Source organism: Salvia hispanica, chromosome 1 (genome assembly GCF_029641045.1).
Source record: "Salvia hispanica isolate PSC_SH4W2 chromosome 1, Shi_PSC_v1, whole genome shotgun sequence".
Classification (NCBI taxonomy): Eukaryota; Viridiplantae; Streptophyta; class Magnoliopsida; order Lamiales; family Lamiaceae; genus Salvia; species Salvia hispanica.
Window position 1 is genome coordinate 58,922,442 of NC_142692.1, and position 24,334 is coordinate 58,946,775.

General features: G+C 33.1%; 1 protein-coding gene and 1 long non-coding RNA gene across 7 annotated transcripts; both read right to left on the reverse strand.

The window, feature by feature from the left end:
- Positions 1 to 1,624: 1,624 nt before the first annotated feature.
- Positions 1,625 to 16,493, reverse strand: LOC125222586 (SNARE-interacting protein KEULE-like). 3 transcript variants are annotated; one of them, XM_048125284.2, is made up of 21 exons: positions 16,247 to 16,492; positions 14,234 to 14,292; positions 13,192 to 13,273; positions 11,829 to 11,907; positions 10,612 to 10,662; positions 10,355 to 10,451; positions 10,206 to 10,238; positions 9,822 to 9,947; positions 9,548 to 9,739; positions 9,372 to 9,455; positions 9,191 to 9,289; positions 9,030 to 9,103; positions 8,013 to 8,109; positions 7,325 to 7,450; positions 7,143 to 7,238; positions 4,065 to 4,184; positions 3,910 to 3,984; positions 3,067 to 3,263; positions 2,746 to 2,836; positions 2,583 to 2,672; positions 1,625 to 1,885 (listed from the first exon to the last, which is right to left on the reverse strand). In XM_048125284.2, the coding sequence occupies exons 1-21, from the start codon at positions 16,317 to 16,319 to the stop codon at positions 1,832 to 1,834; spliced, it is 1,995 nt and encodes a 664-aa protein (XP_047981241.2). In that variant the 5' UTR covers positions 16,320 to 16,492; the 3' UTR covers positions 1,625 to 1,831. The 3 variants fall into 3 exon arrangements, with proteins under 3 accessions (XP_047981241.2, XP_047981242.1, XP_088923499.1); XM_048125285.2 differs by lacking the exon at positions 4,065 to 4,184 and having other exon boundaries at positions 16,247 to 16,493; XM_089067373.1 differs by lacking the exons at positions 14,234 to 14,292; positions 16,247 to 16,492 and having other exon boundaries at positions 13,178 to 13,273.
- A 1,136-nt stretch (positions 16,494 to 17,629) lies between these two features.
- Positions 17,630 to 21,463, reverse strand: LOC125222075 (uncharacterized). Of its 4 annotated transcripts, none has more exons than XR_016136554.1 (10): positions 21,096 to 21,463; positions 20,916 to 21,016; positions 19,852 to 20,624; positions 19,701 to 19,770; positions 19,557 to 19,620; positions 19,408 to 19,476; positions 18,691 to 18,888; positions 18,455 to 18,550; positions 18,302 to 18,383; positions 17,630 to 17,859 (listed from the first exon to the last, which is right to left on the reverse strand). It is a non-coding gene; the product is annotated as an uncharacterized LOC125222075 (long non-coding RNA). The 4 variants fall into 4 exon arrangements; XR_016136555.1 differs by having other exon boundaries at positions 20,916 to 21,027; XR_016136560.1 differs by having other exon boundaries at positions 19,852 to 19,921; positions 21,096 to 21,462.
- Between the last annotated feature and the right edge of the window lie 2,871 nt (positions 21,464 to 24,334).

Here is a 24,334-nt window from a genome sequence, read left to right on the forward strand (position 1 = left end):
TTCCATTCCATAGTAATGGAGGCAAAACTTTTTGGCACGTAGATTAAGAAAAATTATGTTAGGTGAGTTAAGTAAAGAAAGAATAAAGTGGAAAATGAAAAAGGTAGAGAGATGGAGAGAGAAAAAAGTAAGAGAGAGTAAAGTAGGTGTGGAAAATTGTGTTGATTTTTATTAAAAAGAGAAATGACTCTATTATTATGGAACGTACCAAAATGCCAAAATAACTCTATTACTATGGAATGGAGGAATATTCATTTGTCAATTAAAAGAATAGAATAGCCCATCCATCCCATAGTGTGATAGGCTAATTGGGATGACACAAATTTTAATGTATAATTGGTAAAGTAAAAGAGAAGTAGAAAAAATTGATGAAATAATATAGTGGATGGTGGAGCCCATAAATGATAAAGTAAAAAAAAAAATTAATAATTGAATACGGTCTATTTCTATGGCACGGATGAAAAAAGAAAGTTCAGCCTATTCCTATGTGATGGAAGTAGTACTAATTTATTATCATTACTCTGGCAAAAAAATTGGATTAAAATTAAAAATATTAATACTCCATTCGTCTCATTAAATTTTGGTACAAAATTTTATACAATATTGCTTTGTGAGTTAAGTGGAGAGAGAAAAAAGTAGAGATTATGTTGTTTTTGTTTTAAAAACATTTTACTTTTAATAGTTTAACCTAAAAAGAAAAAAATTTCTTTTTTAATAGGGCAATATTCTCCAATTCATATAATTCTAATCTAATTATCTACTTATAACGCTACTTATAATACATGTAGTAAAAAGTAGGTGTGGAATTAAGCAATCCCTAGCACCTAAAATTAGAATAATTTTATATTATTATCTCTTAAAAATATAATCTATTTTCATATTAATCTGTCTCATATAATTATGCACTTTCTATTTTAGAAAACTTGTTTATCTGTAGAACTCATTCTCCACTAATAATTCTTCAATCATTTTACTTTACTAATTGTGCAGGAAACATATATCTTTCAAAAGAAGGGACAAAGTGTATATTTGTTTCATATTTCTTGCAACTACGATCATTCATCAACAATTCAGCCATAGAAATTTATACCTTATCCCCTCGTACAGCTTGACTATTAAGTGAGCAATAATCGACCGAGACTCTTATTTAGGGGATGAAACAAATACACTGGTTTTGGCTCTCTTGCGCTCTCTATTAGGGAACGAAACACTTTGGTGGTGTTCGGTTGTCATGACTAATTATCATGAGACTATCCATCTAGGATTAAGTTGTGAGATTATTTTAGTTGGAGGGGGAAGCTATAACTAATTATTATGAGACTATCCATCTAGGATTAAGTTGTGGGGGTCAATCTTATGAACCAAACATGATACATATTTAATCATGAGATTTAGTCTTGCTAACCAAACACCCACTTTGTGAATGCAAATACGCATAAACTGATCGATGTTCCACATGCACTACCTCCTATATTTTTTCGGAGATAAAGATTTCTTCGAGAATTATGTGGCGCAAGCACACATGCATGGGTCTTGGTGGAGTTGTGAAGCAAATAATCAGCTACAGAAAGACACAAACATGCAAAGGAAATACACAAACTGCGAAAAAAAACACTCAGGCGCGAAAAGAAAGTATACTTACATAACACACCACAGATTTCCGGAAGGCCTCAACAAATAAATTACAACACATCTGCCACACAGCCATTTTGTACATGGTGAGAAGAAAATAGAAGGATAGTGGAACGCGGCATGATACTTTGTTGTATGATCACAATTGCAAAGCAGCTCCGCTTAAATTTGCATATCCAGCTTCACCAGCCGTAAATATCTAGATCTGGAGGTCGTCCAATGACAACTCATTTGCATTCAACAACTTTAGCTTCTGTAAAAGAGAGAGAATCACACAATAAGCTCCAGGCGATCACTGTACTAGTTCACAACATTTAAGTAAGAGAACCCAAGAATCTGAGCACATGATGGGGATTAGGTCCTGTTCCTGTCTGTGTCAAGGTTAGACAGTTGCAAACGTTTTTAATGGGTATAAAAAGCAAAGCATATGCCGAGCAAAAGCCATTAGTAAATAATTAGTTAAATCTCCGGCTCCTGAAACAGAAATCATGAATAAGGTACACATAATGATCATCCACTTCAGTGCGACTTATGTTGTGATTAATCCCATGTATATACCTAGGTGGTGTTTGGTTTACTAGATAAAATAGTACTAGCAAGATATAATCTGGGATTAAGTTGTGAGATTATTTAGTAGGAGGGGATTGACTATGACTAATTATCACATGACTACCCATCTAGGATTAAGTCATGAGTTTCAATCTCATGAACCAAACATAATACAAATTTAATCATGGATATAATCTTGCAAACCGAACACCCCCCTAGTATATCGAGTATTCAATTCTACAAACAAATCATGCCAGCCACTCTAAACGACTCATCTCAGAATCAGATGCCAGACTATAGTAGATTCATTGCCTCAAAATTCAAGGCACCTTCTGGATGAATGCAATAACACAAAATAAAGGAGATGATATACGTAAATAGGACAGAATGAAATCTTTTACCGTTATAAATTGTGGGGGATCATCGAGACTGGATGATCCTAGAACAATTTCTCTGTGCAATTTTGTTGATAATTTATGACAAGCTCGTAACTGCAGAGAAACATATTTCAAAAACAAAATATATATATATATAGAGAGAGAGAGAGCAAAAATTGCATATTACCTCAGAACGTGTTGCCCCACCTACAATAAACACAAAAATCCGCTGACCCATCTTCTTGAAATCACTAGAGGCGTGCCTTAATATTGAATCACTAAACAAAACAAATAAATTAAGACACAATCATTTCAGGGTGAAATGACGGAAAGCAACATGTAGATTACATGGAAAAAATAAGTTTAAAGACTAAAAGTGCAAGCTTGTTGAACTTAAAAGGATAGCACTAGACATTTTTCAAAGACCACGATAAAGCCAAATACTATATTAAATTACCACGAGAGAAAAGTTGAGAGTCAATTAACAAACACAAGACTCCAAGTATACCTTGAATAACCATCATCAGAATTCCGTGGACGAGCCCATGTTGCTGTTCTTCTTGATCTCTTTGAATAAGGTGTTGGGATGTCACCTGACCTTATTGCTGCACTCTGAGAGGATCCATGAGTAGTAGGACTAGGTTCATTCATACAAGGATAATCATTCCTAGGTAGTTCGCCTTTACTAAGTTTTTCAACAAGCTCCTGCAAGGCAAGGGGAACCATTTAGTCAGAAAATATGTTTACAATGACTTCATGTGCACTCCAACGAGTATTACCGATAGTTTTCATCACAGAACACCTTATAATGCAAACACAAACCAAACAATAAAGTGAAAATTTCACGGGACAAATGGGTCTACAACATGATCAACTTTGTCGAAATTTTTAAGTCAGCCACCAGATCATGTCAGGGCCAAGTCATTGTTTCTGTATGAGAAAAAGAAATCAAACATTCATGGTCCTGGGCTATAGTACATATACTGTTCAAAACGTTATTCAAAATTTAAACCAATTAAACATATTTGTCTCACACAAGTATATTCAAAATCCATCTCACAAGCAGTTTGCTATAAGATTTGGTGGAGTTTTTAAGCTCATTCAGTAGCATTATATTGGCTGAGGTAAAATTTCAAGGTAACAGAATGTGGCCCATTCTACCAATAGCTGCGGTGCGGCTTAAAGTAGAGATAGATTCCTATAGCTGTTTTATTAAATAGCTTGTTCAAAGAAAATCGGTGATATTCATCTCTGTATGTGAGCTTAGTGCATTACTCATCCAATATCATCCAAGAGCCAGAGCTACCATACATCTCTTGATCTTCCCAACTTTACAGAGTCATAAATTTACCTCTATAATGGGGTAAAAACGTGATAATTGCCATGCCACTTCTCCAGGTCTGTCTTTTCGTGCAGCATGCTTCTTCTGAAAACAAGGAAAAATGAAAATTAACCCCATTATCAGATGCATGGCTACTACAGAACAATCACTTTTCTATTCACTACCTTGTGGACATCAAACTTAAGAGAAAATGGTACAATTGAGCTCTTTTTGGGATCTGATGATGATTCTAGCAATCTCATATTATAAACTGCAGTCGCATCATCTTGTGGTAGTCTAGCCATCTGCATTTTATGTAGCATGATATCATTTTTCATATTAAAGGTTTACCAGATTGCTTAATGGCTGCAGCCACAAGAACCACCTCAAGGAAGGTATATTATAGAGTTAAAAACATACAGCTGCTTATTCAGTAAAATAATAACAAAACAAAAAAAAACAAGTGGGCGGCAAGAATCTGAAATTATATAGCAAAATGTTGTATACAAAGTCAATTCCAAAAATTTTTATAGTATCCTGGGCTAAAGGGAGGGATTTGAAGTACTTGAGGCTTCATAACGTTTTTCACAATGTTATGAATAACATAAGGTAACTTACGTCGACCCAAATACCACAACTTTATGGCGGTATGCATGTCGAGATATGGCAAGCGATAAATAAATATTATTAATATATATAGACATATATAGTATAATACTCCCTCCGTCCCAAGGAAGATTACCCTTTTCATGGTGGGATTTTATGCTGCGTTGTTTTGTGTACTAAGTGGAGAGAGAATAAAGTAGAAATAAAGGTGTTTCCATTTTTAGAAATGGGTCGTCTTGGTTGGGACAATAAACCAAAAAAGGAAAGTGAGTCATCTTCGTTGGGACGGAGGAGTATGAAATATAAAAAGCAAAAAAATAGAAAATGATAAAAATATTATAGTATTTCAAATCTTCGAACAACAATTAAAATTTGAAAGTCATAACAATAATACTCCATGTCTAATAAATACTACTCCCTCCGTCCCGGCTAAGATGACACATTGCTTAGCCGGCACGGGATTTTAGGAGTTATTGATTAAAGTGTTTAATTGGAGAGAAAGAAGGTGAGTGTAAGTATTAAAGTAGAGAGATAAAGAAAAATGGATATTTTAATAGGAGTGAGAAAAAGTGGTTGAGTGTATTAATTGGAGAGAGAAAGTTACCAAAAAAGGAAATGTGTCATCTTAGTTGGGACAAACTAAAAAGGAAAACGTGTCATCTTAAGCGGGACGGAGGGAGTAATACTAATTGAAGTCTTAGCTCAATAATTAAAATGTAAAATCATCATACATCAAAACATATTAAGTCTAAATTCAAATCCTTCTCAATCCTCATCAACCTAAACATAGTTATCCCATTCTCATTGTTATCATCGACATCCAACGAAACAAATCCTTCTCCCCTTAAATCTATATTCCCAACATGTTCTCACTCATTCTATATTCCCAACATGTTAATTATAATAATATATTAGAAAATTTAGAATTGAAAATCTAAATATATTTTAAAAAGATACTGAAACTGAATCAATAAGCCAGCGCAGCGCTAGGGGGGAGGCGCTAGGGCGGTGGGGAGGCAACTCCCAGGGGAAGATAGGGAAGTAGTAGGGTTGGCATTTAAATGCGTAATGCGCAGGAAATCTGAAAACATATTAAAACCGTATTCCCTATTTCAGATGTGCAAAGCAGATCGGTTTTAGCAAATAGGTCAGATTTTGGGGAAACCGGCCGGGTCATTTGGGCATGGTTTAGGGTTAATGGGCAAATGGATTGGTTCAGGGATAGCCAGTAAAAAATGCCTCCATAAATGCTATGGCGGCCGCCATAAAAAATCTGCCACAAGTGGTCATGGAAATGGCGTTTTCTCAAAATCCCGTCACGGAGAAGTGCCATGGCAGCATTTTAAAAACATTGGTTTTCCAACAGTTGAATCAAGGTGAACAAAAAACTAGGTCTCTCAAAGTAACAGCATGATTTCTCAAGACGAATACTTGATCTTTCAGATTTCGATAGAGAGAAAGAAGGTAAAGATATTCTTTGAGGCAGTAGCTGATTCGACTGTTGTATCATGATTTCAGGTTAACATCATAAAATTTTTATGGAAGGTATCACATTTCTTAAGGTTAAAATAGAACAGTATCAGTGGAAATTGCCATTTTTAGCAAACTAGAAAAGCTATATGCATATTTTAGCCATCCACATATGAAAGTGAACTTTTTAGCCCTTTCTGGCTCAAGGTCTAAAAGATCCTTATTAAGAAATACTCCCTCCAAGGTCTAAAAGATCCGTATTAAGAAATACTCCCTCCGTCCGCCATTAGGAATCCCATTTATGGGCGGCACGGGTTTTAAGAAATATTAAGAAAAGTGGGTGGAAAAAAGTTAGTGGAATAGGGATCCCACTTGTATATATTAGTTTTAAATAATATGTGAGTGGAATGAGTTATGGTAAAAGTGAACCAGGACTCGTATTCGCGGACGGACTAAAATGGAAAAACGGGACTCCTATTTGCGGACAGAGGGAGTATCAAATAGTCATCTTTGGTTCGGAAGGAAAATTATTCTGTCAATGCTCGTCCCTGAGACCCTAGGGTCACCGGACTCATTTTTCAAGTCAAGAAAACGTATGCTTATGTAGAAAACATGCAATATTTCTCATGCAAATATGAACACAACCGTGACCCATATTATTTGGTAAATATAATTTAGAAAAAAAATTGGGAGCTGGCGTGCTGCATAAAGGGGGGGGGGAGAGGGGGGGTGCCAGTTTGCATGAAAGGGTGTAGTTTGAAGGTTCTTGCTAGTCTGGTGGGTGTGGTCATGTTTATATAAGGGGGCAGGTTGGGGGTGAGGGTATTACACAAGGGTGGATCAGGTGGCAGGAATACTTACAAACGAGGGGTGCTTATTGAACAGTAGGAGGGACGGGAATTTAGATGATTTGGTATGGGGAAGCGTCTATATAAGTATTTACATGATTTATGCAGTACTATTTTGGGGGGTTAGATTGACTAAACAAAGGTATATGGTAAGGGCAACAAAAATCATATTCTGAAAAAATATTAAAATAGTGAATATAATCCTTTCATCATCTATAAGTTTAAGTTTTTTAGCACAGTTAGCATCACCATATGGTATTAACAACTACATCCACAAGGTTATGAGGCCATGTCATGGACCCTGGACTGTTAAAAATAAAATTCAAACTTAGCACTAACCTCCATTAGTTTTGAGATTTTATCATCGTCAAACTTTTCAGGATATACGGCAGCATAAATCATCAATAATCGCAATTTATATTCCCGTGATATATCCTGCCAACAATTGAACATTATAAATTACATCCGTCATCAGCATACAAGCTTCTTCCCTTTTCAGTACAAAGGAAAACGCAACTCACCTCTTTTGCTCTAAGAAAATTAATAATATCCTTGGTTCCTGCATCTCCGAAAACAAGATCCTGCTCTAGTTGACCAACATCTTTAAGCCCAGATTCCCTGATAATTTTGTTAATTTTTCCTGCAATCTGAAGAAACACATAAGAAACTAGTCAACCCAGAAATAAAAATAGAGTTTGATTTTTGGAGTTAATTTACAGATCTGTTGCTTATATTTATTAGTCAAAAATCTTTAATAATCAAGTGGTACATATTACAAAATTTTAATAAACATATCATTATTTTAGAGTTCATAAAAAGAGTCTAGCAATGAAAAAGAATTACTACATCTATGTATCAACTGATGGATTCACAAACATTATGATACGATAATGATATCTTAAAGCTTTCGGTAATTTATTTGCTTCTCCTAGACCCTAATTACATTTTTTTCTATTTGTTAAGATTCAAAGTGCAATCAAAACGAGCAAACATATACCATATATCTTTAACCAGTATCATCCACAGTCTGCCACTGTTATATTTACATGCGACTTGAGTGACAAACAAACAAATAAAAATGATGAAATATAGAGCATTACTCTAGTTCAAGATAAGATCTTAGTAGATCGTTAGAAACACCACTTATGTGACAACATGGTCAAGTAAAAGCATTAAAAAAATTTCAGCCAGGAATACACTAAAACTCACATCAACATGGAGGGAGAGCTTTTCAATTTGTTCACTATATTGAGGCAAAGCTTGAACCATCTTTTGCAAGTCCCGCGTTGACAATTCACCACCAGATCTGCATATTTAATGTACACAATAGATCACATATACCATGACTAGCAGGACACGTGTTTATATACCATTGATACAATACAGAAGCATGAAAAAGTGAGACAGGGACTTTTGGAATTATTAGGGATTTTAGGTATATCTAAATATATCCATATAACTGAACGTGTACTCCATGGAACTAAGACCCCATAGATGAAATTCTGTTAAGACTTCGTCGTTCCAAATTGATAATCATAATCATACTTCACTTTATTTATACTTGGATGGTTCAAAATCTCATAGCAGCATTATGTACTGCTATGAGATATGCAACTTTAAATAGAAAAAGAGAGATGCAAAACCTCAGCTCTTTAACCCAACCAAAAGATCCAAGACAATTTTAATCGACATCCAAAACAAGAAGGAAAGAGCAGGGATGGTCTAACAAGTAACAAGGTGACTGAGGCTAATAGTTACACTTAAAATAAGACTACACCATTGAAAATCTGCCGTGTAAAAATAACATATTTAATGTTAAATCCTACCTATCAACTGTACAATAACAATAGCTTTAGATATTATGCATTTAAGGGCTTGTTTAGTTTGCTTGACATGATATAAGTTAAGAGAATGTAAATTTTCTAACTATGTTTTTAGCTTACAAGGATCTTTTTCTTGACAAAACAAGGAACCTAAACAAACCCTAAATAGGCTCTCAGACCGAAATATAGTTTTATTTAAATGGTCGGCAGAAACATAGTTATAGGCTACAAGTACCTTGTAAACTAGTAAGATATCTAATGGAGTATATTTTAATTATAAGTTGAGAGATTAATTATCTAACTCCGTAACAATCATAATCTGAGACTATTTTAATATTAAAAGTTGGCATGTGTTCGATCCACCAAATTTTTCAGGAACCAACCAAGGTATATATCAACCAACCTTGAACCATGAATTTGTGCAGCCTTATTTTTCGATACGAAGTTTGTCATTTTCTCATGCAGCCGCTCACTTGCCTGATAATTGATTTAAGTAAATATAGCAATTGATTCAAATCTCAGACGAAATATCAATAAATATATAGGAGGATTCTCCATACGTACATCAGCTATATGTGCATGTCGGAGCTCTAACCAGATAGGGTCATGATCCTCCAAAAGAACCTCTTTCTTCTCAGGGCGACCACCTGTCTTGCTTGGAACCTGACCATTATGATTACTTAACATGGCTGAGGAACTTCCAAAAATTTAATCAAACTGTCTGGTAAGATCTCAGAGACACTACCTCATGGATGTATTTATTTCCGTCCATATTTAGTAAATCATGGCACATCGCATCATATGTCCATTCATGTATAACTGGAGCAATCTGAACAAGAAATTCAGGTATATTATACAATAAAAATTACAGTGGAACTCTCGAGAATTAAAAATAGTGGGCATGGAATTGATACTACATACCTGGTCTACTGATCTATCTAAGATAAGAAGCTCGCATGTCTCCATTTGGGGAAAGTTAGGAAGATTGGCTTTGTATTTCATCAGATTATTCCAAACAGAAGCAGCAAGCTTTGTAGGAATTAGATCACGAAAAGTAGTCATTGTAGTAGGGTCAAGGGACTTAGCAGCACGGTAACGCACATTTGGAAACTCCTGCCATATCACAATGAAATAGAGGTCTTCACTCTGAAATTGCTAACGCTATAGGACAACATTTAAGGTTCAGATAACGTACCCTCAAAGAAGCAAGCACTGTAGCTATTCGTGTCCCCATCAAATTCAAACATGCATCACCTCTGCGAGAGCTTTCTTCTTCCCCGAAGAGATCCTCAAGTGCTCTCTCATTGTCAGTGATGAAACCCTGAAGTATTAGCCAATTGCCAAATGAACCATTGCATTTGTTGTTGAAGTTCACACCATGCAACAGGAACATTTTTAAAATACATGGATCTGAGTTGACCATGGTCACCGTCTCATATAGCATGACTTAATTTACATCTTTGGTTGTCAAGCCATTCAACTAAATCTGAATGAGTTTTTTTCTTGTGAACAATAAAGGGATTATGAGAATGCTAGATACAAGAACTTCCACATAAAAGTCTAAAAGGATTATATATACCTGGCTATCTATGGCGAAATATTCCAAGTTCATCTGTACATTTTAGATTCAAAATAAGAATAAATACTAGATCTCTCTTTAGTGCAAACGTACAATACGTGTGGACATAGATAGAGAGAAAAGAAAGAGAAGGAAGAAAATTGAGTAACCTCTCTTAAGGCACCAATGCGAGGTAAAACACTTCCATCCCTCTTTATTTGGGCTACCAATTCGCGGGAAACAGGTGAACTGAAGAAGACAAAGGCCCTAAAGGCAGAAAAAAGATAAAAGTAGATGAAACAAAGAGATGATGATCCCAATTATTTTCTATAACAATAGCCGCATAACTCGGGAAATGTAAGTTAAAACTATTCCATAAAATTGTAGAGGAACACCTACGAAAGAAAGAATAAAACATTTGACATACTTTTTGTACAATGGCGATCTTCCAGACATATCAGACAGGAAGATAACAATGCTGCACGATAAAGAAAATGAAAGATAAGGGCAAGAATGTGAAGCACATAAAGAAGAACAAGAAAAAATTAAACTAAATTTATCTAGAAGAAATTTGTAAGCAAAAACATTATAAACTATTCAGAAGAAAGCTCTATTGACCATACTAGCATGGCTGTGTAATCAGTATTAAAAAGTACGGAGTACAAAATTCCCAAGAGCAAGTAATTAACAACCCTCCCTAATACTTGAACTGCAGAGGTTAGGCATATAAAGCTCTCGCAACATTCGACCAAAAAAACAAACAAATAAAACCACTTGCACATTTTCCTAGCAACGTTACTAAACCACCAAGGTTTTAGGTCCCGAGGAATTTTTTAAGGACCCCAGAGCCTCGAGGCAGTCAGAAGCATAAAGCCAAGGTGTAAATCATAACAGACATGCAAACTGTACCTAATAAAATAAAACACATAGAAAAACTTTGAGAAACCATTAAAAAATCATAAGTTCATATCTACTTTAAAATCTTACATTCAAATAATTATTAGCCACCATCAAATGTCCAAGAAGAAGTGAGACAGAGGGAGATATAGGGCGCACGAGAGAACTAGATGTTTCTACCTCAGTTTTCACGTTTCATTAGGTTTAGCGGTCAGGAACCTCTTTTTTTAATGTAATGCTGTTTTTACAGCATAAGTGTGATGCGTGCGCCTCAACATGGTCGAGGCACCTGCCCCATTCGAACCAGGTGAGGCGCCTTGCACTAAGGCGCACCTCACTAACGCTTTTCTAAACCATGTAAAGTACATTGGCTATTGATAAAGGAGACTCCCCTGACAGTAGAGGAGTTTGTCAGTAGATTATTAACAATATGGCTATGTTTCTGTGTTTCAATTGTAAAAAATCCCTGCTAAAAAAATCATGCACTACAAGCTAAAAGATCCCATCAAACTATTATGTCAATTCATCTCCTCTCAGTAGTAGCAATGATACTTAGAAGAAGGAAATGAAAAAGGATAACTGATATATGATACACAACTTCAGTATCAGTCAACAGACTTCCTTCATTAGAGTCCAGTAACTTTCATGTAACGAGTCTCTTGTACAAATTATTCTGCAAGCCTTATAGCCTTACTATCAGGATGATACCAAAACCAAAGTCAGATGATAAAAATGTGAACTACATACTTTTCTTTGGTTGGTTGGATAAAATATATCCCATCCATGGATGGCAAAGGTTGTCTTCGTTTGTGTATATCTTCCACCACTGCAATAGGTCAGAGAACATCGTTACTCCTCTATCTCAATAAATAATTGCATTTATTTGTATCATGGTGAATCTTCCCAACACAGGACTCATGCAAAAGATAATTTTAGATTGCATTTTGTTCCACAAAAATAATAAAGCAGTTAATTGCAATTTGGAATCAATCAAATACACCTGTTTCTTCTTTCCTAAAACTAAAGTTAAAGATTGTAGTAGACATGGAGTCCAGACAAACTAACTCATAATGCTTCCACCAACTTATATAGTACTCCCTCCATCCCACAATAAGAGTCCTATCTGGTTTGGGCACGGGATTTAAGAAATGTAAAGAAAAGTGGATTGAATAAGTTAGTGGAATGTGGGTCCCACTTATATATATAATAGTTTTATAATAAAATGTGAGTGGAATAAGTTGGTGGGTTGTGAGGCCTACTTACCATTTATGGTAAAAGTGAAATAGGAATCTTATTGTGGGACAGACGGAAATGGAAAAATAGGACTCTTATCGTGGGACAGAGGGAGTAATAAATAAAATTGCATGGGCCAACAGATCACCGCACATCCAGAGCTTGTAATACGTCAGACAATGTTTTCAGAGCAATACATATGATGGCGTTCTTATGAATAGATATTGAATGCACAAATTGGAGCAACTAAATAATCTGAGGATGGCAACTAAATCGAAAATAGACAAGTAGCCTACTAAAATTGCTATCATGAAGTGACATTTAGTACCTAAAATATTTTGTAAGCCATTTAAATAAAAAAGAATATGGATTTAGAGTCAATGCTTTCATAAGATAGTAAGTTTCAAGTTTCAACAAGTTGTGATCTGTGAATTTCATAATCAAATCAATATTTATATTCACTATCTTTCAGATGAGAGTTGAGTAGTTGACAAAATAACTGTTCATATTATTGCTTGAAGTAGTGTGATAATCAAACCTTCCAATCACCAAATCTTATTATTATTGTTGTTGTTGTTCTTAATGTTTTTGTTCTCGTTGTTAGATTATTAAATTATCAAATATCAATTATTGGTCTCACACAACCTGAACACTGAATTTTATACAGGGGGTACATGCATATTATTTGAAACATTTGGCAAGTAACTTACAAGCACTCACATAAATAACTCCACCATAAACAATACCGGAAAGCTCATGTATAAAGATATGATCATGGCATAGATTTAGAGAGCAACAAAATGCAAACAATAGTATTGGGTATAAAATGAAGAAAGATAGTACAATTTTTCTCTGAGACTGGCCTTCTATTTCTTACATGAAACTCCTTCCTCTGTGATATCTGCCATCTTGCATGCGTAAGACATTATTCTTACTGTTAGCTTGTCCATAATGAGTACCTACATGTCAAGGTATTAGAACAGGGAGGTGATAGAACATAGAAATTGAGGGATTACAAGGGCATCACATAATAGATTAAAGAAAAATCAAAACCCAAAATATGTTATCTATCTACAACAAAATTTGATTACAATTTGTGCGTGATGGTTATTTTACAAATGTCAAACAGGACTTTGTGCTTCTCCTGGTAATATAAATACTTGGGTAGATTACCATTTTCTGCACTAGACTTACAGATAATGGCACAGTAAAACCAACACATCTCAGGGATTGTGTATTAAACTGGATTGAGTAAGATAAAGTTTCATCCAAAGTGATTGGGGCGGATGATTTCAGTTCAAAGAACTATTTGCCAACAAAATTATACCAATAATAGACAAGAGGCATATGAGGGGGGGGAAAGGTTTGTGCATAAATCAGAAAGGCAAAAATCATTAATAGACTTGCAATCAGAAAATATATTGACCATTGGAAAGAAAAGGTTTAAATGAATGAGAACTCTAATAACAATTTAACTACAGAAACCATTGTTCTACACCACCGCCTCAATTGGATTTGCTATTGTAACATGCCTATTACTTTACTTTATTTTCTTCCCCAAGCCTTCAACGTACCACGCACCTTCTATTGCATAATTTTCTTTGTTCATTTTTTTGCCCTGATATTATGGGATACTAATCATACTAGTATTTTGCCACATATGACATATTGGTAACAAATGCGTATCTAGCCAGGACAAATTATTCCCTCAAATGGAGTTCAATCAGTCTGGTGTACTTGCACACATACAAAGTTTTGGAAGATTCTTGAGATTTTTGTAAGAAAAAAACTTGAGCCTCAGGCATCATCTCAACATGCAATGGATTGATGGAGGAGAGAAGTCCTAGCAATCCTCCAACCCAATCACCCACACCTAGATCAACTTTCTGAGAGTAAGAGAAATATATATTCTTTTCTACCTTCCAACTCGACTTGGAGTCCCCTGTTTTGGTTGATCGGAGCATTTCATATAACAATCCTGCATATGCAGAAATTAGTAATTATAGAGAAAATACAGAGGACAAAGAATATATAAATGTAGCTCGCTAATCATTTTCAATAATAATCACCATTAAGAAAGATTTGCATAGAACAAACTAAGACCCACACCATGGCATCAGCAAGCATACATCAATCATAAAAAAACTGATAAAAGAGATTAGAAAATTTTCATTGCTGGACCAGAAAATATGAACTAGAAAATCATCTGATGTTGTGACAGTGGAATAAAACTGATACAGACTGAAGCTCAATGATAGTCCTTAATGTATGCATCAACAGATGTTATATCTGTATGAAGATTTAGATCCTGCCTAATCAGTGGTTTTATAACAGGACTTTTAGCAATCAACTGTTTCTAGAAGTAGATATTATATAAAAAAATTAAAAATTGATACAGACTGAAGCTTCAGAAGCTTTTAAACTTCTGGTGTTTAAAGATATTCTTTAATCGATGCATCAAGCCATCAACAGGCGTGGAAAAAATTGGGCAATTAAATTGACTTATCTTAATAGTGGTGTTTTAATGGTAATTTTATAGCATCAACAGCTTCTGCAAGAGATTAGTAGAAAAAATATTATACAGATTGAAGCTCAGAAGCTATTCGAGCCCTGGTGCTCAATTCTGCAATCTATGCATCAACAGACGCTAAAAATTATAAGGAGGCTCAGTTTTCCTTTAACAGGTGTTGTTTTATCTTGAAAAAGCTTTTCAAGTTCTGGTGCTCAATGATACTCTTATTTATGCATCGCATTAAGAAATATAAGAGAATCAATTGTGCTATCTTATTAGTTAGTTATTTAGTTTATTCAGGATTTCTTTAACATTAAACGGTTTGTACAAGTAATAAAGGAGTGAAACCTGTAACTAAAGCATATAAACATAACTAAAGCGTATAAACAAATCAGACAGTCAAGATAGCACAAATATGTCTGAAAAGTAGTCAAGTGAAGGCATGCACTTCTGCTTTATTTCCAAAAAAGGATGGTCATTTTGTCTCTTTAAAAAAATTGAGATCGGCACATATTCTAAAAAAGTACAAGCATATCTTAGTGAGTGACTCGGAAAGGCCTCTCTTGTCAATATTTTTTTTCAGGGAAAGGTGCTTTTTCTAATATACTCCTAGTTATGCTACATGAAAGATCATGATCTACCATGTTAATTGATATCCATGCCTTTCTTAATCAATTTACGCATTCTTTCTGAATTCTGATCCTAGAAGAGTATTGAAAAATAATTGAAAATTGATGTACTAAATATATCCTTTTTGAGCAGAACGTAATGATTTTGAGTAACTGGAGCTGCTGACATCAAAACTCCATCAATATGTAATCTAATGTAAGGCACAACTCTATTCTAAAAGTTGTGAACTAATTCTGGACCTGTATTACTTATCAAGGTATCTTCATGGTCAAGAGTGCTGTGTCTGCTGACAATAGCTCATGCTAAGACTGTTTATTAGAAGTATCACAGAGCCATTTCTAGTGGTAACTATAAACATCCACTTGTTCTTAAATTAACTGAAAGGAACTTTGGTGCCCTTAACACTGACAAAAAAAATAAAACAGAACTATAAGAATAATATAAGAAAATATATCCATCAGACTAATTAGCACTTGAAACCAGGACGCGGTTTTCTTTAATCGATCAAAATCCTTTTCTATGCCTCAAATCCAACAAAGTTTTAGCCACTTAGATAATTCAATTGCTGCTACACGATCACTAAATTCAAAATCAAAGTATACAAGTACATCAAGTCATACACAAAAACAAAGGTAACAACAGAATCACGGAAAGAAAACTAAAATAATTCTCGCGAGGTATCAGTGTCACTCAGCCCAATCACATGCACAAACCAGCTGATTTGAACACACTCTCTGGATATAAATATAGGTCGCAGAAAAGAGGCACATCAAAAGTAAAATTGACTAACTATCGCGGCTAATTTGGCGAAAATTCTTGTACTCGCTCCCCTGCGACGCTGTATCGGAATCAGACATCGACATGGCAAATGGATTGTAATTTGTGGCGGTGTGACTCTTTTCCTGGTGCAAGGGATCAATCAAAAGCCCAGATAACGTTGTTGATCCTGATTTCTGGTGAATTGGATTGTAGAGAGAGATGTTTTAAGGGAAGATAAAAGAAGGCAGTGACAGCATATAAATTCGGGTTTTGCGTGGGTTTGACTATTCGCCTCAGATTGATGAATTTTCTTAAACCAAATGCAAGTCAAATCCGGGTCGGGCGGGTTGCGCTGCTCAAACAGTACTTTGATTCGGTATTACTCCCTCCGTCCACGAAAATTCGTCCCGGTTTGACCGGGCACGGGTTTTAAGAAATGTAATAGAAAGTGAGTTAGAAAAAGTTGGTGGGACGTGGGTCCTACTTTTAAAGTATTAGTTTTATAATAAAATGTGAGTAAGAATAAGTTAGTGGAATATGGGGTCCACTACCAAAAATAGTAAAAGTGAAATGGGACAAATTTTGGGGGACGGACGGAAATGAAAAACTGGGACAAATTTTCGTGGACGGAAGAAGTAGTTTATTACATAAAAATATGGGGATCAATTCACTTTTTATATTTATTCTCTTCACTTTTTCTTATTATTTCCTCCCAATAATTATAAATTTTTCTTATTATTTCCTCCCAATAATTATAAATTAACCAAACTATCCTTTAATTCAATTTTTTAAAAAAATCATCTTCTCCAAATCCAATCAAATTATGCGCTCAACTATCCATCTCGTGTTCGTCGATAGTGGCAATGAACTCCAAATGGAGATTATTGGGAGAAACAGAAATGCTGCAAGGGCTGAATAATACACTTAATTTTCCCATTTTTTTTCCTTTTTAAAGGCATGTGAACGTATCTGTTGGCTTTCTATCTATATTTGTTTACAATTTTAAAAACTGCAATGGATGAGTGATTCACTATTCTCCCAATCTCCATTTTAATGAAATACGTGTAGTGCTTGATCATATCTATACTACTTAAAAGTGGCAGTTTGCTGAAATTACTTTCTTGCACTTTTTGGCGGGATTTTGGAAGAGTTGATGTTTATTTTTTTTATTGCTCTTATATTTGTTGTTTAGAATGTTATATATAAATATTAGAAAACAATATTTTTACAGATGTGAAACTGTGAAACGAGACATTCAAGAAGAAATGTGTTTTCCCAATGCTTTGCTGGAATCTGTGTGAAATATTTTAATAGGTCAAGTCTACAATCAAGTAAAATCTCACTTTTTTTTCTTATTTCAAGTATTTGAAATTCTGATTGAACCTAATATCTCCATTTTTTGAAAACCTTAAGCAGCCGAAAATCCAATATTTTCATCTACATAATTCGAAAATGGAATGTAGGACAGGAGAGAGAAATAGATATAGAATCAGTTATATAAAAGATGCAGGGGCGAGAGAGAAACTGAGAGAGAGAGAGAGAAAGATAGAGACAGAGAGAGAGGACACAGATTAATAAATACATATATCTCTCTTGCTAAGCAATATTTTGGGGTATTAAACCTGTTTCCAATGCAAACCATCCCTGAAAAACATTAATAAAAGGTTAGTATTTAATCGTAAGAATGACACAATTAACTTTCTCAATTAATGCATTTATCTTGCAACATATCAAATTTACAAATAAGAAAATTAAAGGACCTTCTTTAATGTATAGCTTCAAAGCAACAGATAAGATATGTATCATATTGCTTATATGAATTAATGGTATAGTTTTTAAAACCTGTTTCCAATGCAAATTGTCCAAGAAAAACATTAATAAAGGGTTAGTATTTAATCCTAAGAATGACACAATTAAGAAAGTTAGAGGAGCTTCTTTAATTTTATTACAAATAAGCAATAGGATATGATATGTATCATATGGCTTATATGAATTCATGGTATAGTTTTTGATAATGCAATCTCACTGTACATATGATTATGTTTGGAAGAGCATGACCTAAAATTCTGGAAATTAATTTAATTACCTTAGAAGTAGTTGTTCTTATATTTGTGGCTGATTTTTTGTTTCTTCATGAGTTGCTTCTCTTCCATAAATTAGTTCATAACCTGTTCATAGAAAGGGAGATAGTTAGGTGCGTTGCAGTAGTGCTAGCTCTGTGGAAAATTAAATAATCTGCCTTAATCTATTGCTTGCTGATTCCTGAATGTGCTGATTGTATTTTCTGATTTGGGCTTTATGTATGAATTGCTTCTCCCTAAAATTAGTTCATAACCTGTTCAAAAAAATGGAGATAGTTAGCTGTATTGCAGTGTTGGTAGAGGTGTAGTTTGTGATTGGTAATCTATAATAGAAACGTTATTAAGATATTTATTGGAATTGATCTAAACAAATATTATTAATGAATTGTAATACCTTTTAATTTGCTTTGTTTGGCCTGCTCCCTCTCTTGATAGACTTGAAGAGGTTATTGTGGAAGGATCTATTTTCAGATCTTTTGTAGCTTCTCTGTAGGTAGCAGGGTATGCCAATTTATTGTGTCTCTTACTTTTTCCTTTGAATAGAGTGGCTGGCGGCTGCTTTTTGGGGTTGTATTGAATCCCCTTTGCACTCCTGTAAAATAGGGTTAAGTTAAATAGAGGAAATACCAATCAGGAAGGTCATTTATTGGGCAAGGCAAATGTGCCACTAATTAATTACTATTACTGATTTAATCGTTTTCCAAGGCAAATGGACCACTTATTTATATTCCTGATTATTAATTCATTTAATGCATTAATTAAAATTGGGAATGCATTTTTAACTCTACATAAACATCAGGAGCAATTATTTTTACTCTTATTTAATATTTTCTATTAATTTATCTGTTATATTAAAAGAGATATCTGAAAGGTTCTCCTAATCATTCGGTTTTTTTGGGAATGTGGTGTTGTGTACATGTGTGCAGTGCATACTGGTCTCCTGCCTCTATAAATATGGTTAGGTACTCAGCTTACAAATCACTCAGCTAATATCTCTTAAAAACTTACATCAACCTCTACAGCAATTCATAAACTCAAATTTTGGTTGTTCTTTCCTTCTTTACTTCTTTTTTAGTCAGTAGCAAGTGTTTTAGAGATCTTAGTGTCTTACCATTTTCTGAAATATTCATATAGCAACCCCTTGCTTCTCACTTATATCTCTGCATTTCTATCATTTTTTCTGCACATGTAAATGAATTTGTTGTTATATGTTGCTTTGAATGATAACTGGAATAAGTTTTTATGATTTTAGATTTTTACCATTTTGCTGATACATGTGCATCTTCTTGCCTTTATTGCTTTGTATCCTTTTGTTTAAATATTGCTGCAGAAATGAAGATTATATTGTTATTGTTTGATGTCAATAAAAAGTGGAGTAGATGTTTAAAATCATAGTTTTTTTACCATTTCGGTGAAGTATGTTCTTGGCATTCTTGAACCATTCATTGATGTCTCTCCTTTTGTTGCATTGTTTCTGCACATATAAACAATGTAATGTAATTTGTTGCTATCTACACAAGTTGATACCCGGATGTTTAATCTATAAATGTCTTACCATGCTGCTGAAACTGATATAGGCCTCTTTTTTCTTTCTGTCATGTCTTCACCAAAGTTTAACACAGAGGCTGTTGATTCAGATAATATGAATCATATCCAACATTAACAAACATATAGAAACACAGATCAACACCTTATATTTGAACACAAATTAGTGTGTATACATTATTTAATTGCAACATAAGATTCTTTAGGGTTATACATTTGAACATTCAGACAGTATTGACTGTCTTAAGATAAAAATGAATTAGCTTTTTGAAAAATTTACAGCCTAATTCATCAATATTTCCAAGAATCCTTTTTTAAACCTAGACTTGATATGTTTAGACACTTGATACATAGATGATCTGAAAGGTGTTCTTGGTATATGTGTGGCTCTAATCCTTAAATATATATGGCATTCCCCTTATCATTTTTCTCTGATTTCTTACATTTCTATTGTTCTTACTTCTTTTTACACTTCTTCTTTGTCCTAAATACCTCATTTCACTGCATAGGTATGGTCATCATGATTTAGAAGTAGTTCTTTACACCCTAAGTTTTATCTTTTTTATTGATCTTTCATGTCATTTTATTCTAGAATATCTCTCTGGTACCAACATAAAACTTAACTATCAATGAAGAAACTTAGAAAATCTGAACTACTCAAGAGTTTGCCATTGAAGGACTTATCGCATTCAAGTTCAGGTACTCATCTTCTTATTGGTGGAATTCTTTGAAAAGTTGAATGTCTCATCTTCCTTTATGCTGTGCTTTTATGCTTTGAGCTCCCTGTTGCAAAAATGTATGACTTCTTTATTTTAAAATTTATATAGAAAATCCAAATGCATTATATTATGACTGCAAGTAGAACACAAAGCCATTGTTTCTGTCCAATTTTGGATCTGTTTAGTAAAAAGATAAGCATGCATTGCTGAGCCATTATTTGTCAATGTTTTGCATAAAGAATTTCAACATTACTGTGAGAGTAAATATCTTCTTTCTGGATTATATTTATTTGTTCAAACTTAGACACTGAAGTAGAAACAATTTTGATTTAGATTTGCAAAGGACTTGAGTTACCTCTCTGTGGATTCTTTGGAGTTGTATAGGAATGGAAATACTTTTTTTCTTTCTGAGAAACTTCTATTTCGTTCCAAGTGTTCATCAAATCCACAAAATTCCTGCATAAATTCTGACTAAATTGTGAGAATCGTTTAGAGAAAGGGAAAATCAAAGGGTTTTTGCTTATTTACGGATTACCTTGAAGCTTTGATTTCGGTCGGTCATTGAGGGTTTTCACTTCACATTCCTTCGATTTTACTCCTCTTCCTTCTTCTCTATATTTGATTGATGTCTAATTCGCTTCGTTTCCGCTGATTTTTGTTCTTCATCGTTTCCAAATTTTTTAGAATTCGTCTAGGGGATATGGGTAAACTTTCGTGCCATCTGGGAGTTGTATGGTTGGGTATTTGCTTTAGGGAATTTTTGTGACTGGTCGCCGGAAATTTGTAGTGGCGGAGCAGAATAGGGTCGTGGTGGCGGAGGAAGAAGGAGGCGGCGGTTCCCCATTTTTTAGGGTTTCCGTCGAGAGAGAAAGAGATAGAGGATTTTTTTTCAAATTTCTTATCTTATTTGTTTTCTTATGTTTTAGCTTAAAGTTTAACTAAAATTTAAATATGTATTAAGATGATTAGTCTTATTAATCGTACTTAGCTTAAGATTTGATTTAATAAAGTATTGGCAATAAAATAATTTAGTAGGAGTATAACATTTGGGACAATTTAATTGTATTTGGGCCTGAAATTAAATGGTATTATAAAATTTGAGTTTATTTATATGTATTTGGGCCTTTCTCTGTTAATGATTGGGCTGTGATTTCTTTTAGTTTGATTGAGTTGTAGAGTTATATCTAATGGGCTTCTTATTTTTATTATGTGCTGTTTTTTTTTTCTATAATGACAAAATATATAACGAGAAATAAATATTCATTTGTTTCGTTGGTATTATGTATATACGACAATTTGTTGTGTTGTAATCGTCTGTTTAAGGTTTTTTTTTGGGAATTATTTGGATATCAGTTTTGTTACACTATAAAATGTAAGTGTTATTCGTATTATAAGCAGATTTAAAATTGTTTAATTAAATTTATTTTAATTCAATAACTGATTTATTAAATATTTTTTGTAATCCTTTATATATTAAAATTATCGTATGCAATATTAAAACTAAATTTATTATTTATTTAATATTAAAGATATATAGTATGTAAATATATTTACATTTAAATTTAGTGTACATAATTACGGAATAAGATGAAATTAATATATTTAAAATTAAATCTAACTTTTAAAGTTTGTATAACTTCTTAATATAAATAGTAGTGGAAAATTTCACATTATTCAAAACAACCAAGATGCATAAAATATTATCGTTATTTTAAGTAACAATTTACTTTTTATACGTATATGTGGTAGGAAGTAAGAAATTTATTCTTACTAATTTTAAAAATTAATTTAGTCTTTGGTCATGTATATCAAGTTATGCTATGATACGAAGTTAAACAAAATAAATAAATAATCAATTAAAGTGTAATTATTGGATAATACAACATTTTTAACTTGACTTCTCAAAGAAGTTTTAAATTTTTATGATTTAAATTATTCAGATATTTAATGTGGATATGTTTAATATTCCATAAATTTTTCAATTAATTTTTTTTAACTAAGCTATTAAATTTTGATTTACTTTTTATTTGGATTAATGACTACCATATCCCTATCAATAAATATTTTTACTCACGCATATTTTCTTTATTTGTATATCTTATTCTAATTAAGTCATATTCTTTGAACATAGTTACACATCTTCTTTTTGTCATTAATTTTTATTGTTTTTACTCCATTTAAATTATAAATTAAAATTGTATAGATATTTCATTCATTAGAGAGTAGTAAATTCTTCATTTAGAGTTAGACAAAATAAATACATTTCTGTTTTTTTAAATCTTCATATTGATTAGAATTTATATTTTCTATATATTTATTATATTTTGTATTCATTATTTAAAACTCTATATCCTGTGCATAGCACAGGTGTTAATACTAGTATTTCAAACATGGATGTTGGGATTTTAGAGGGATGATATCTATACAATATATATAAGGGGAGTTTTGGGGGAGTTTTAAAGAATTTATTTACTATTTAATTTAAATAATTATATTAAATTAAAAATGTTGAATTATAAAAGTCTACATGGAGTGAGTGGGAAGTTTTACAATGAAGGTGAGTGAGTGGGAGGTTATAAACGTTATAGATTAAAAGCTAAAATAAATAAATCTTACTTCAATCCAACTCCACGGAGTAAATAACAATTGTTTTCCCTCCAAACTCAGCCCCAATAAATCAATTGAGAAATATTGATAATATATGATTTTTGTTGTTATAGGTATATTTTATGCGAACTCACGACTTCAGTAAGACAGATGGGGTCGTCATCATCGTTGACGTTGGTGTCCCAATTACCAACTGCTAAGGAATTGAGGTATGAAATCTGCTGGTTGTAAAAAACATTTTACTTTGATTTGTGGATCCATTGGAGTCTGAAATCTGCTGGTTGTAAATGTTTTTTTACTTTGATTTGTGGATCCATTGGAGTACTTACTGTCAAATAAATATGCAATTGTAGTACTTCAAATTCCTCTCAGAATGACTTGATATTTGCATAATAGGTTGAGGAATCGATTACATGCATAATATTTTAGCCTATAAATATGTCATTTAAAGGCTGGATATCCACACATACTCAAACATTCCATTTTTGCTCTTACCATAGGAGGAAAGCTTGACGCCATGAAACCATTCCACACCATGCTCAATAAGCTCGAGGCTTCCTCAATTTCTTTGATTGGCTAATTTTGTTCTTTTTAATTATGCTTTCGTTCCTTTTCTTTTTATTAATTATATTTTTCTTTTTCTTAACATTTTCTTAATTATATATTTTTTTATTTTCATTCATTTTTATATATAAAGTTTGATATAACATCGTATTTGTTTTATATATTATATGACTTATCGATATATCTTTTCTTAGTTATATTTTTCGTTTCTTTCTGTTCATTTTTATCCATTACTATGTTTTTTTAGATTATTGTTACCACCATTTTCTTTCTTTTGATTAGATTTTTAGTTCATTTATATTCATGTATAGTTGATTCATGTTAAAAAATTTATGTTGAAATTATAATTGGCTAATATTTTTTATACATATCTATAAGTATGTTGAGTCATATGAAAGGATTATTCTGTTGGTAAATTTAATGTATAATTTAATTTGTCTTTAATTTTATTGAAAAATACAAAATTGTTAGATGAAAGTAGCTATACATATTGATTATTGATTTTGTGCATTGCAAATTGATTTTGTTCCTTATTTTATTGTAGTTTTAGGTGAGGCGGACAACTTAAAGATGACAAACTTTAATGATGACAAACGAGTTATT

Excerpts from the sequence above, each read along its gene's own strand:
- LOC125222586 (XM_048125284.2), bottom strand. The coding sequence starts at position 16,319 with ATGTCGATGTCTGATTCCGATACAGCGTCGCAGGGGAGCGAGTACAAG. Across the intron at positions 7,451-8,012 it reads AGCTCTCCCTCCATGTTGAT|ATTGCAGGAAAAATTAACAA; the intron begins GTGAGTTTTAGT and ends GTGTTTCTTCAG. Across the intron at positions 1,886-2,582 it reads ATCCCCCACAATTTATAACG|AAGCTAAAGTTGTTGAATGC; the intron begins GTAAAAGATTTC and ends TCTCTTTTACAG.